This window comes from Rhinolophus ferrumequinum, chromosome 22 (assembly GCF_004115265.2).
Source record: "Rhinolophus ferrumequinum isolate MPI-CBG mRhiFer1 chromosome 22, mRhiFer1_v1.p, whole genome shotgun sequence".
Lineage (NCBI taxonomy): Eukaryota > Metazoa > Chordata > Mammalia > Chiroptera > Rhinolophidae > Rhinolophus > Rhinolophus ferrumequinum.
The window spans coordinates 20,214,508-20,228,239 of NC_046305.1; the positions used below are offsets into that span (position 1 = coordinate 20,214,508).

The window sequence follows — 13,732 nt, forward strand, 5'->3', positions numbered from 1 at the left end:
ACAGAGTCTGTAGTGCATTTGTCTATTTTCAGGTGTAACCTTAACGTTAATCCAGACAGCAGCAGAGCTGTTTGCTGATATCTCATGCGATAGAAGCTCTGATTTTGGATCCTGAATCCGCAAGGTATTTCTAATAATAGTTTGCCTTAAAGAACACTTTCACATATGTTATCTTACCTAATCATCACAACTGTTTTGGGAGAGGTATTACAGAAGAGGAGACAGAGAAAGCTTCTCCCGCATCTAAGTAAGGCCTCATTGCTAGTGACACAACCTGGATTTTTTTTACTTCATTGCTTGCTTACCTCTTGCCTCTTGTTTTCCCAATATTGACCTGGAATAACTGAGAAGGAATTCTTTGAATATGAATATTTTCTGGCATATTACAACTAAACTTGGGTATGATAAATTGAGTTACTATAATTAAGCTTGAACTTGAAATTTTTATTCTTTGGTTCCCCAAACAAAAAGGTTTCCTGTTTTTGCTTTATTAAATGCTTCTCCCCTCCCCCATTAGCTGATTAATTATTCAAAATATTTTTACAAAAGAAGGATCCATCTTTTTCTTACATTATACTATTCTGTTTTGTAATACGCGTTTTCGACTATCTATAATTTTTTATCTACTAAGGCCTGTGATTCCAAGACTAGCTTCTTCAAAGAGAATATAATCAACAGTGCATTTTAAATATCTCTACCCTAAAGCATTGACTCACCATTTCTTTTCAGGGCAATACCAAGATCCTTGCCTTCTTTCGAACTAGGCTGTTCTCAGACTAGGCTACTTGGCTATTTTTTTTCCCCACTCCTCTGATCTATTTTAGTATTTTCACGACGTACTAATTTTTACTTATTTTTCCATTTATCCTGTCTCATTTATGTTTATTTCCCCTTGGTTTGTAGTAGTGACTTGCAGTGTTTTGTTTGTTTTATGTTACTGTTTTGTTAACAAGCTCCTCCCTTTTAAATTTGAAGATGTTTTTAAACCTCCATATTTTTCAGTCTTTGCCAATTAATTGATATTTCTAGGCTCACACCATTTTTCATCATGCCACACTCATTTAACCTCTTAGAACACAAATGTCATTGTACTATTGTTTGACATGATAGAAATTAGTGTTTTTCTTGATTAACTTTTCATCAGAGAGATAGATAGGCGCATTGTCAGCTGGGATGGGGTGAAGGGAGTTATCTAGCTAGCTCGCACATGCTGCTCTCACCCTCTCCCCTTCCCACCACATTTCTTCACTCTTCGGCAACCCATATCATCCCCCAAACCCATTCCCCTAGCCTTTGCCCTTCATAGCAATGAGAAATTGTAAAAGAAACCTTATACCTTGAAGGAGAGTTTGGGGTTTTGTGTGCAATAGTGTACAACTGCAAAGAAGAGATTCTAAAACTTCTTAATGGCCTATATTTTGTGCCTTTCAAGTAAAGAAGGACCTACTGCTAAAAAGAACCTCGAGAGAGGCATGACATTGGTGTCTCACTGTAGTTTTTACAAAAATCTGTGTATTTCTTTCATAGCCTGGATGGGTTTTGGGGAGAAGAGACCTTGTCTTATTCAACTTTGTATCTCTAGCAGCTAACATAGGGTCAGAATCGGTACCAGTAAATGTGGGATAGAGTGGGGAGGTGTTTATAATCATGAATGTTACTATCTAACTCTTACCAACTTTTTAGGGTTATCAAAAAAAGTATTTTGAGATGCTCACCCGTTACATTTTTCTATTCTGGCTTCTTATTCAGTCTATTATGATTCCTTTGCACTTAACCTTTGTTTCTACTGCCTAAAATATCAGGGAATGACTTCAGGGACAAAGTTTATAAACACTTTTGTACTACTTAGCAACCAAAGTGATTGTGACTTGTACAATTTGAAGTCAGGTCTGGGTTTGAATTCCAGTTTGTCACTAACTAGTTTAGTTAGTTACGAGACTGAAGTAATACTGCTGAACCTCTCCAAGCCTGTTTCCTCCTCTGTGAAATGAACAGTACGTACTTTGTTATTTTAAAGATTAAATGAGAATGTGTGGACTTAAAGTGCCTGACACGTGGACATTAATTGATACTGATTTTGACTGCAGTTTCCAGGAATATGGATCTACGGGAGCAGCCCCTGCTGATAGTGAATACGAGAGAAGAATGATGTCTGTATATAATCATGTCCTGGAGGAAGTGGAGTCACTCAGTCGGAAATATACCCCTGTTTCTTACATGGCAAGTGGCACTTGTTTTATTGAGTTTCTATAACGTGGAAGTGGGTTTTTATCCATCTCTGACACTTACTAAAACTGTACGATTTCAACAAATTGACCTCTCTGAGCCTGTTGCCTCTGTGCCTGTCTTGTAACAGGGTTAATATAGTACCGACCTCATTTCATTGTTAGGAAGATGATTCATGAAAGCACTTAGCACATCTGTAGCTGCTACATAGTCCAATTAACATGTCAAATCTGCTCTTCCAAAATGCAGATATAACTCCTCTTTTTCTTTCTTCACAAGTTAATTGAAGTTGCAGTTTTTCTCAACCCTAGCTACACATTAGAATCATTTTGGGAGCTTTTTAAAAAATACATCAGTATCTAGGCCCAACTTTAGACCAATTAACTCTGAATCTGTGCAGTTGAAGCCCAGGCATTAGTTGTTTTAAAAGCTCCCAGCTGATGCTTTCATGCCACCAGGGTTGAGAACCACTGGCCAATTGAAACACAAAGAACAGGGCTTGTTATCTGATTGGCAGTAAATCAGTTCCTGCCAGGTGATGCCATTGCTATCTTTCAGTGTACTTGTCCACCTTTAGCCTGCTGATCTCTACTGCGGTTGGCACAGTTAAGCACTGGCTCTGTATTCAGCCTTCTCCCCTGACTTCCCAGTCAGAGGACAGACTGACACACTCTCACCCAGATTTTCTCCTCCCTGTCTGGCCATTCTCCAGTGTCTTAGTCAGCTCAGGCTCCTCTAACAAAATACCATAGACTGGGTGGCTTAAACAGCAGACATTTGTTCCTCTTAGTTTAGGAGGCTGGCACATCCAGGATAAAGGTGCTAGCCAATTCCGTCCCTGCTGAGAGCCCTCTTGCTGGCTTGCAGACTGCTGCAGTCTCACTGTGTCCTCACATGTTGAGAGAGAGAGACAGAGAGAGAGCTCTGGTCTCTCCCTTCTTACAAGGACACTAATCCCATCATGGGGGAGGGGGGTCCATCCTCATGACCTCATCTAAACCTAGTCACCTCCCAAAGGCCCCACCTCCAAATACCAACACATTGGAAGTTATAGCTTCACCATATGAGTTTGGAGAAGACACATGCATTCAATCTGGAACACCCTGTGTTTGAACTTGACTCCTTGGAGAGTTATTTTTGTCCTGCCTATTCATTAGATGCTGGGATTCCCTGTAGCTGTCATCTAGTTCCCACTCTTCTCATATGATACTCATCGTTTATCAAGTGTTTTAGAAGAAATTGGCAGGATGATTCACGAGTTAGATTAGATTTTAACTATAAATACTTTCCTTGACATACAGCTGTCCTCATAAGATTGTCAATACATATTTGCTGAATTGAGTTGACACAGGTAGCTGTTTGACACCGAGATTGGTTACTAAGGAAGATTGTAAAGATTATCTTTGAGGTAAACACACATCTGTGTGTGGTGTTTGATTAAATTATTTTCTATTCCCTCTAAACTGCACCCTAAGAAATTAAGGAGATGCCAAATAGTAACTTGAGCTTGATGGAGTTGAATCCACTGAATATAATGGAAGGAAGGGGAAGTTTCTGCCTAGTAGGAAACACAGTACAGAGAAGAGAGTCCTAGGTTCAGATTCTGCCTCTGCCACTCAGCAAGTCCATGATTTTAGACAAAGTACTAACATTTTTTTTCTGTGATATGGAAAAATATCTACCTCTTAGGGTTACTGTGAAGTTTAAATGAAATAATGAGTATTGCCTGGCACCTAAGAAGTGGTTAATGAATGTTAATTCCCTTTTCTTCTCCACAGTGTATTTTATAGATTTGATATTTTCTGAACCCCACAGTCAGTTCCACAAGCATTCATTGGCTCCTCAGAATAGAAAAATGACAGAGACACAGGATCTTCCCTCGTGTCTGTAGTCTAATAAGAAAGAAAGATTTCGTCAACAAACACAACGCAGTGTATATGCAGTAACAGAGCTCTGCACAAGATAGACATGTAGCGCAAAAGAGAAAGTGATTTACAAGTTATGTCAAAAGATAACCAAGATGGGGCGAGGGTGCAGTCAGAGAGAAGACGTCTTTGCATATGAGCTTTCCTGGCAGGTAAGGAAGGGTAGGGCTTTCAGGCAGAGAACGGCGTGTGTGAAAGCAGAGGCATGAAATAGTATGGTGTCTTCTGAGAACAGTTTGTATCACTGTAGTATAATGTTCAGGCTAGAGCCTGGAGAGGGAGGCAGAGGCCAGGTGACAAAAGGCTTGGAACACAGTATTAAGGAGTTTGGACTTTATCCTGTAGGCACTGGGGTGCTTTTTAGGAATTTTTAATGGGTAGGGAAGATCAGTGGTTAAGATTGTACATTACTGTTATGTGGGAGCAGAAAAGTAATGGCTTGGAGTGTGTGAAATTAGAGGAAAGGAGTAGTTACAAGGTCTCTGCAATAATTCAAGGTTAAGTGCCTAGTTAATAATAATGGCAGTAGGAATGAGAACAGATACATAAGAAAGATATTTAGGGATAATACAGTGGTTTTCAAATGTCTCTGTTGACGAACATTTCAGTTTACGAATGCCGTAAATTTTATGGATCTATGGTATCATTAGATAGTAAAATTCATGCTAAATTTGCAGTTTTAGGGGTTGATTTTAAAGTTCTGGAACAAATTAATCCATTTTGCATTACTTTCTATGGGTAAACCATGCCTCGGTTTTTGAACGTTTCAGAACTCCAACGGTCTTCCGGAACAGATTTTATTCGAAAACGAAGGTACCACTGTATTTACAGGCTTGATTTTATTATTATTATTTTTTTTAATGTGAAAGGATGGAGACATGACATCCAGGTTTCCAGCTTAGGTGACCAAGTACACAAGTGGTTGATTCTTTCCTGAGAGAATATAGAGGAATGATGGAAGAAGATAAAGGTTTCCTTCTTAAACGTGTGGCTGTCTTGTGGGCAGTTGGGTAATAGGTCTAATGTGGGAAGGAGGAGATGAGCTGGAATGCGTGTAAAGCCATGGGGGTAAAATTGCCTGTTAGGAGCATACAGACTGAGAAGAGAAAGTGACTAAGGAGAGCGTCAACATTTAAGGACCGAACAAAGGAAGAGACTCTTAGGAAAGAAGATGGAGAAGTGAGGGCAGGGACCATTAAGTGCAGTTTCATGGAAGGAAGAGCATTATCCGTTACCACAGAAATGTCAGAAAATGCAAAGCCTGGAGAGTATTGGATTTGGCAGTGAAGAGAGTGCTGATAGGTTAGCCCAGCTGGTTTACTAACCATGATAAGTGATTTCACATCTCCAGACTGTTACTGTAATAGATAGTAATCTGCTACTAACATACCTGGGGAACTGTGCCCGAGGGGCTAGTGGCCTCACAGGCAGCCCTGCTGTCCCTCTGGGGAACCACAGAATCTGCCTGCTTTTAAAAGGGAAAATGGTACCTTTTTGCCCAGGAACAGCCTGAGGTCACTTGGGGTCCTCCGAGTCCATCTTTAAAGATGTTTCTCGTCCTTAAACACTATTGTGGCATCAAAGGTTCTACCACAAGTAGAATGTCCCTGCAAACGCTTCCCAGATTCCTTGTTGCAGGTAGATGAACAGTGGTGCTGTTTTAGCACTTAAGCCTGAAGTAATAGAACCAGTGTCTTTAAATCTGTGCTGTGATTATCTCAAGTAATAGACCTGGCATTTGCATATATCGTGGAATCTGTCGGGCACAAAATGTTCAGTAGCCTGAAACCAGTGAGCAGTGGATTCTGGCTTTCAGCCTTAATGCCCAACTTTCTAAAAATGTTTACAGCATAGGCAGCTAGGTGACATCCTACTAGGCAGCAGGAGCTTAGGACAGACAGCATATTATATAATGGAGTGGTTTTCAACCTGTGCTGCTGTGGTGGGGGCGGGACGCTGAGAGGAGGGGCTGGTAGACTAAGCAGGAATGGTTTTGAGTCACCTAAAGGTTTAAGTGTTCTGATGGAGCTCTAACTTACTTTTCTATTTAGTTTGCAAATCACTGGTGAAATGGAACAAAAATCGCTAAACTAAGAGTCAGGCAACGTAGGTTCCAGTTCTAGCTTGTTCTGTGACCTCTGTCATCAACAAAATCGAGGCTTGCACTAGGTGATCTTTAAAATAGCCTTAATGCTTTCATGGGTGTATACTTACCCTCCATACTCATCAAGTTGTATACATTAAATATATACAGCTTTTTGTACGTCATTTGTACATCAATAAAGTCGTTTTCAAATTAATTAATCAATCTTTGAACTCTTAAATTCTGGTTCTTTGCACTAAGTCTCAAAGGATTCACTACACTGTTACTATTATGCTGCAGTAATGCTGGGATTTTCAAAACTCAGTTAAATTTGTGAAATAGATTTTAGAAATAAGGTACTTCATTCAAGTTTCAGAATGCCATAGAGTGGAACAATATCATCATCCTTAACCTGAACTCCAGTTAAGTTTCCACCATTACTCACTCTCTGGGGACCGGTGATCATAGGGTCAGGGAGGCCACCTAGAGGAGACGTGTTGAAGAAATGAGGCAGCTCAAAGCAGAGGTTCCACATGGGATGTGGTGTCAGCCGTGGGGTATGAGCGTGCTGCTCCGGCTTCCTGACCACGTACTCTGCATACTTGTCCAGATGATAGTTACTCTGCTTTAGTATCATAATGTGTCTGATAGCTCTGAGCTCTATACAGATGCAAATATTGCATATCGCTCGGCCTTGAGCAATGTGGATTTTTCTCTCTTCTGTTATTTACTTCTTTATTGAACGTACTACTTCAAAATCAAATAAAATTATAATTGTATTCCTTAACATGAATGATTTGGCAAATGTACACCATATCTGGCTGTTATGCCTCTTTCCAGGTTGGTGGTGGTGTTATTATTGACTTTGTAATAATCTGTATGAGCGTTTGTAGTTTTAAAATTGCTTCCTGAAAGTACTATTTGTTGATAAATTTGGGAATTTATTTTCATTTGATTTACTTTCTTTTCCCCCTCCCCAGCATACAGCATGCCTCTGCAATGCCATCATTGCTTTGCTGAAAGTTCCTCTTTCATTTCAGAGATATTTTTTCCAGAAACTGCAGTCTACCAGCATTAAGGTAATACAGGAAGAATACTAAGGTTAATATAGATTAAAAACCCAGTTATGTCTGCAGATTAAGTAGGACGTAGCTCTGCTTCAGGATCTTACCTTTGATTTTGATAAAACTTACGCCCTTTAGTTGTAAGCCCTTCCTCCCTTTACCAGCTGGTTTGGTGAAGGGAATGGGATACCTGTCAGTACCAAGTGCATTGAGACAGACATTTGGGTATCTGGAGCGCTGTCCCATGGCTCCCTACTCCAAGAATAAGTTGAGTGGGTAGCCTGCAAGGATCTTGAGCTGAGCCCACCTCTGATCACCAGCTTCGAATGAATCAGATCTAGTAAACATCGCCAGCCTACCTCCAAAGCATTTTTGTCTTTGAACAACAAGTTTTGAGGAGCTGGCCAATGAGTATAGTTAGTATTTTAAAATATTTAAGCCACCCAAGATTCAAAAGCAATTTTTGATTCAAAGAATGGAATTGTCGGAAAAGGGGGGTAATTGTCACTTCTGAGAGATTTCCTGGATTATCCCTGTCAGTAAACGTGTTCATTATAACTTTGCATCCATTCAAATGCTTTGGTTGCAGATAACAAAGCATGCTATTTCAAAATGGCCTGAATAGTAAGGAAAATTGATTACCTAGGGAAGAAGTCCTAAGGTAGCAGGTTTCCCGAGTTGATTAGTTCAGTGGCTTAACGACATAACAAAGATCCAATTTCTTCCATGTTTTCGTTTAGCAAGACTTGAGCTTTCTGTAGTTGAAGTGTATTTGGGATTTTTAATATGTTTTTAAAGAAAAACTATACTAATGAGATTTAAAATGTAGAAACTGACTTTTATACCATGGTGACTTGTTTGTGTTTGTAATCCTAGAATTTTAAGTTCATTTGCATTTGAATTTAGTCCATTTAAATTTGCCCAAGACCAAAGAGACAGCAGCTGGACATGAAAGTTTACGTAGTTGTATTTCCCTATTAGAATCGGTTCATTGTCAGAGAAGTGCACCCCTCCCCCTGAAATTGGGAAAACCATGCTTTCACTCTTTTCTAATCCTGTTACCCTCAAACAGAACTGAGGTTTATAGGTGAAAAAACAAAGGAAAACAGGGGTATTTAAAAGGAGGCATTAGGGATAGGGAACCCTTGACTCCAAAGATAACATCTGTCTGGTTGTCTCGGCACAGTTAGGTCGCGTGTGTGTGTATGTGTGTGTGTGTGTGTGTGTGTGAGACATTTTAACCTATAACCAACGATTAGCACAGACAGACATGTTAGTTGGAAGGAAGCTTGTTCTTGGTTGTTAGCGTTTATTTTAATGTTGGTATTCCAGCTCGCTCTGTCACCATCCCCACGGAACCCTGCAGAGCCCATCGCTGTCCAGAATAACCAGCAGCTGGCGCTGAAGGTAGAGGGAGTGGTTCAGCATGGATCTAAACCAGGACTCTTCCGCAAAATTCAGTCTGTCTGTCTGAATGTTTCTTCCACGCTACAGAGTAAATCTGGACAAGACTACAAGGTAATTTAGAAAAGAGGCAGACTTGTGATGCAAATTTTATCAACTCATTGTTGGAAGTTTCCTAGTGTTTTCATGGTTAAGCAGATCGCAGTTCTTCCCAAGGGATCAGATAAACATGAGTTAAAAGCACAATGCATGGGGTTTGAATGGCTGATAAAAAATACTTCTCTCGTTCCTGCCGGAACCAGTTGATAGATCACACTGTGAGTGTTATTACTGTTACAGCCATGGAGAAAGCTAGCGCTGGTGCCTGGTGGCAAGCACTTTCTAGCCTTGTACCGCTGAACTCAATTTTCCCAGCCAGCCTCAGCCAGTACACACAGGGGCCTGCCCCGTAACACTGCTGGCAGAGAGGAACACCCTGAAGCCCAGAGAAGAGGGGAAAGAGAAGGTACCTAGCTCCTCATGCCCAGTGCCCACCCTGAAACGTAACAGTCAGTAGCGTCACCTCCTCTCCTGGAGACCAGTACTGCTCATCTAATAAAAGGTCCCTCCACGTGGAGGGGAGCAGCAGGAGTGGAGAAGAAGCGTCGCCCCCGCCCCCAAAACAACACATCTATTTATTTTAAAATTAATAATTAATTATTAATACTTATTTATTAATAATTTAAAATTAATAATTTTTAATAAAATTGAAAATTAGCGTTGCTATACCCTGCAGATAACCCTACAGGTATGAATAACCCTAGGAATTTACTGCTTTGCGAAATCATGAGGTAAGTTAACCAAACTCGTGTGTACTTCGTTAGCCAAAGCTGAGATTCTGAATCTGTGCCCATGAAATAACCAGTCTTCCAAATGTAGAATGTTTCTCCCTTGAGACACATCTCTTTCCAGTTCCTTGGAGGTTTATTCTCAGTAAATGAAGGAAGGGGTCCAACACACAGTTGTATGAACAGAGTTGTTCAACTGCCCAAATTGGCTGTGCCCCGGTTTATTGTGGGCATCAGCTGAGGTTCATAGCAAGGAAAGGAGTATCAGTAAAGATATAAAAAGAGTGCATTTATTCTCTTTGGTGGTTTTAGGCCAAAAAGCCAAGGGAAGGTCTGGTTTGAGCCATCATTCCTTTCTTTACTTTGGTAACTTACCCTCTGTGGCACTCTGCCCACTCTGATAAGGCTCAGCCCTCATTCTCTTCCTCTTTTGACTTTCTTGACACAAAGCATGGTGCCTTCTGTAGCCACTCAGTAAATATTTGGTGACTGATGAAAAAAAAAATCCCTTACTGTTTTTAGAATACAGCTGTTAGGTTTGCATGATCTCTGTTGTCACAGCATCATAGTGAGAATTTACATAGTTGACTTGTCCCTCTCTGCAGCTCTCTCCTCTCTTGGAGTTTAAAAGAACAGTAACCATGATTCTCTTTGTTCCTTGCATATAATGACTCCTATTAAGAAAAAAACATTCAAACAGAGTACTGGTCTGCTTGCTGACTCACCTCTTGAGAGGCATTGAGTCAAGTCAGGAAATTCTCATTATTTAGAGAATTAACTTAGGTCCAGAGTCTCCAGCTGGACCTAAGATTAAACTGACATAAGGCAGATTAACAGGAGAAGAGCATGCAAGTGTTATTAAAATCTTACATGGGCTCAGGGCAGTAAATTATGGGGAAGTGACGAGGAGCTCTGTTGGGGCAGTGGGCGGGAGTAGTGGAAGGTAAGTGTTATTTTAGTATGTTGGTGTGTACAGGTCATTTCAGCGTTGATTCCCAGTCTCTGGGGATAGGATGTTCTTCTCTTCCTAGTATAGGAAGCTACCTTTCTAATGTGAAATTTTACGGCCTGTTTTAGGGTAAAAAGAGGCAGGTCAGAGAGCCCTTCCTGCATCTGTTGTTTCTTAAGTGCCTTTAGCTCAAGATAATCAGTATGCCAAAGCAGCATGTTTTGGGGTGGCGTGTCCTCAACTCCTTTACTGGGAAGAAAGGCCAGCATATGAAGGGTTTGAAAAAGGCTCTGGGAGTTTGTTCTGTTCAAGGATAGTGAGGAGGCAGTATCACTTCATAATGAAGGGTGTAGGCTATGGAGTTAGCCTGCCTAGGTTCAGATGCCAGCTCCACCACTCAGCTGTGTAACCTTGGAGAAATTACTTAATCTCTCTGCTACCTCATCTATAAAGCAAGGTTAATAATGGTACCTACCTGTTTGTTGTGTGCATGTATTACGAGTACATAAGCACTTAGGCAGGGCCTACCTCATACATAGTAAGCATTCAGTAAATGTTAGCTGTTGTTATTTAACAATTCTTTTATTCCAGATACCCATTGACAACATGACCAATGAGATGGAGCAGAGGGTTGAGCCTCATAATGATTACTTTAGTACTCAGTTTCTGTTGAACTTTGCTATCCTTGGAACACACAACATTACAGTGGAATCTTCAGTGAAAGACGCCAATGGTATCGTATGGAAGACTGGTCCCAGAACTACCATATTTGTCAAATCCCTGGAAGACCCATATTCCCAGCAAATTCGCCTACAGCAGCAGCAAGCCCAGCAACCATTACAACAGCAGCAACAACGAAACGCCTACACGCGGTTTTAGCCACGTGACAAATGCATTTACAGACTTTACAGGGGTTGATCAAATTGTCAAAAATAATTTGCTTTTTTCATACGATTAAGATATGAAAGTTATAATGTGGAGTCCATTTGCTCATTGGTTTCTGCAGTGGGATATTCTGAAAAATGATTTTTTTCCTTAAAAACTTAATTTGAGAAATAACTGGGTTCCTAACCAGGAAGATTTTCCTCCTTGTTTCTTTACCCAAGTCCTTTATCTCGTATTTAACATTGTCATTCTTTTATTGTTTTTACTGTTGCTGAGCCTTTTCTTTTTTCAAGAAAAGTCACATATTGGGATCACTGAATTAGTGAATTTGACTGTTTCTACCCAAATGTATCATTTGCTGCTGACACAGACCTCTAATTCTGAGCTAATCCTTGGAAAGTTCTGACCAGCAGGTGCAGGGTTCACCGGTATAATAGGAACTGAGCCCTCGCACAGATGAACGTGGAAGTGTCCCCAGAAATAGCCATCTTCTGGATTGAGAGCAGGCAGTTTGACAGAATTGAAACATCCTGCTATATTATTTCAACCACTTACCTATCTTTTCTGTGCTAAAGCAATCTTAATTTATTGTTTCAGTATTTAATTGACCCAAAGAGCAGCTGACAATTACATAGCAAGATTGGAGATTAATAGTTTGGTTTTTCTAATATGTGTGTGATTGTGTAGACATTGTACATTGTTTCAAAGGGCGAAAAAAAAGTCACTCACATTTAATATCTTAATGTTTTAAGGTAGGAGGGCAGCTCTTTTCCTTTGATTGTTTTAGTTTCTTGGTAAGTTCTGTAATGCTGGACTTGGTTGTCTAGAAAGAACAGTTTCTTTATAACACAACCTCAATTAGTTGGGATGCTCAGGGAATAGAAGTTTTCTGGTTATCCAGGAAACCCCTTTTTTTCAATACTGGTTGAAAACCATTATAAAATCTAATAATAATATACTTAACATAGTACACTAAATACCATGTTTTCGCAAAAATAAGACCTAGCCAGACCATCAGCTCTAATGGATCTTTCAGAGCAAAAATTAATATAAAACCGGGTCTCATATAATACAAGACCCGGTCTTACTTTAATACAAGATCCGGTCTTTTAAGATCGGGTCTTATATTAATTTTTGTTCCAAAAGACACATTAAAACTCAATGGGGAAAAGCTAAAACCATTCCCCTTGAGATCAGGAACAAGGCAAGGTTGCCCACTTCCTCCACTTCTATTCAACATAGTGCCGGAAGTTCTAGCCATAGCAATCAGACAAGAAAAGGAAATAAAAGGCATCCAAATTGGTAAGGAGGAAGTAAAATTGTCATTATATGCAGATGACATGATACTATATATCGAGAACCCTAAAGACTCCACCAAGAAATTATTAGATCTGATAAATGAATTTAATAAAATAGCAGGATACAAAATTAATATTCGGAAATCAGTTGCATTTGTATATACCAATAATAAAACATCAGAAGGAGAAATTAAGGAAACAATACCATTTACAATTGCTTCAAAGACTATAAAATACCTGGGAATAAATTTAACCAAAGAAGTAAAAGATCTGTACTCAGAAAATTATAAGACACTGAAGAAAGAAATTAAAGAAGATACAAATAGATGGAAACACATACCATGTTCATGGATAGGAAGAATTAATATAGTTAAAATATCCATACTGCCTAAGGCAATATGCATATTCAACGCAATTCCTAGCAAACTACCAAGGACGTTTTTCACAGAAATAGAACATATAATCCTAAAATTTGTATGGAACCATAAAAGACCCCGGATAGCCTCGGCAATCTTGAGAAATAAGAACAAAGTGAGAGGTATAACGATATCTGACATCAAATTATACTACAAGTCTGCAGTAATCAAAACAGCATGGTACTGGCATAAAAACAGACACCTAGGTCAATGGAACAGAATAGAGAGCCAAGAAATAAATCCATGCCTATGTGGTCATTTAATTTACGACAATGGAAGCAAGAATTTACGGTGATGTAAAGACTATTCAATAAAGGGTGCTGGGAAACCTGGACAGACACATGCAAAAAAATGAAGCTGGACCACCTCCTTACACTATATACAAAAATAAATTCAAAATGGCTTAAAGACTTAAATGTAAGATCAGAAACCATAGAATTCCTAGAAGAAAATATAGGAAGAAACTTTACAGACATTACCTGGAGAAAGATTTTTACTGATAAAAAAATCTTGGGCGCCTCTTGGGCGAGGGAAGTAAGAGAAAAAATAAACGTGGGATTACATCAAACTAAAAAGTTTTTTTCACAGCAATGGAAACCATCAATAAAACAAGAAGGGATCCTACTGAATGGGAAAAGATATTTGCCAATGATAT

The 13,732-nt window shown here is 39.6% G+C and overlaps 1 protein-coding gene across 2 annotated transcripts in view; it reads left to right on the forward strand.

Moving 5' to 3' along the window:
- INTS7 (integrator complex subunit 7) overlaps positions 1 to 12,470 on the forward strand; it is a 56,307-nt gene extending 43,837 nt beyond the window's left edge. For both annotated transcript variants that reach the window (XM_033093165.1, XM_033093166.1), the window contains 5 exons: positions 56 to 124; positions 2,088 to 2,220; positions 7,215 to 7,313; positions 8,631 to 8,816; positions 11,070 to 12,470. In XM_033093165.1, coding sequence (XP_032949056.1) covers positions 56 to 124; positions 2,088 to 2,220; positions 7,215 to 7,313; positions 8,631 to 8,816; positions 11,070 to 11,357 — 775 coding nt within the window. In that variant the 3' untranslated portion in view covers positions 11,358 to 12,470. The remainder of the gene's footprint in view (positions 1 to 55; positions 125 to 2,087; positions 2,221 to 7,214; positions 7,314 to 8,630; positions 8,817 to 11,069) is intronic.
- Positions 12,471 to 13,732: the final 1,262 nt, after the last annotated feature.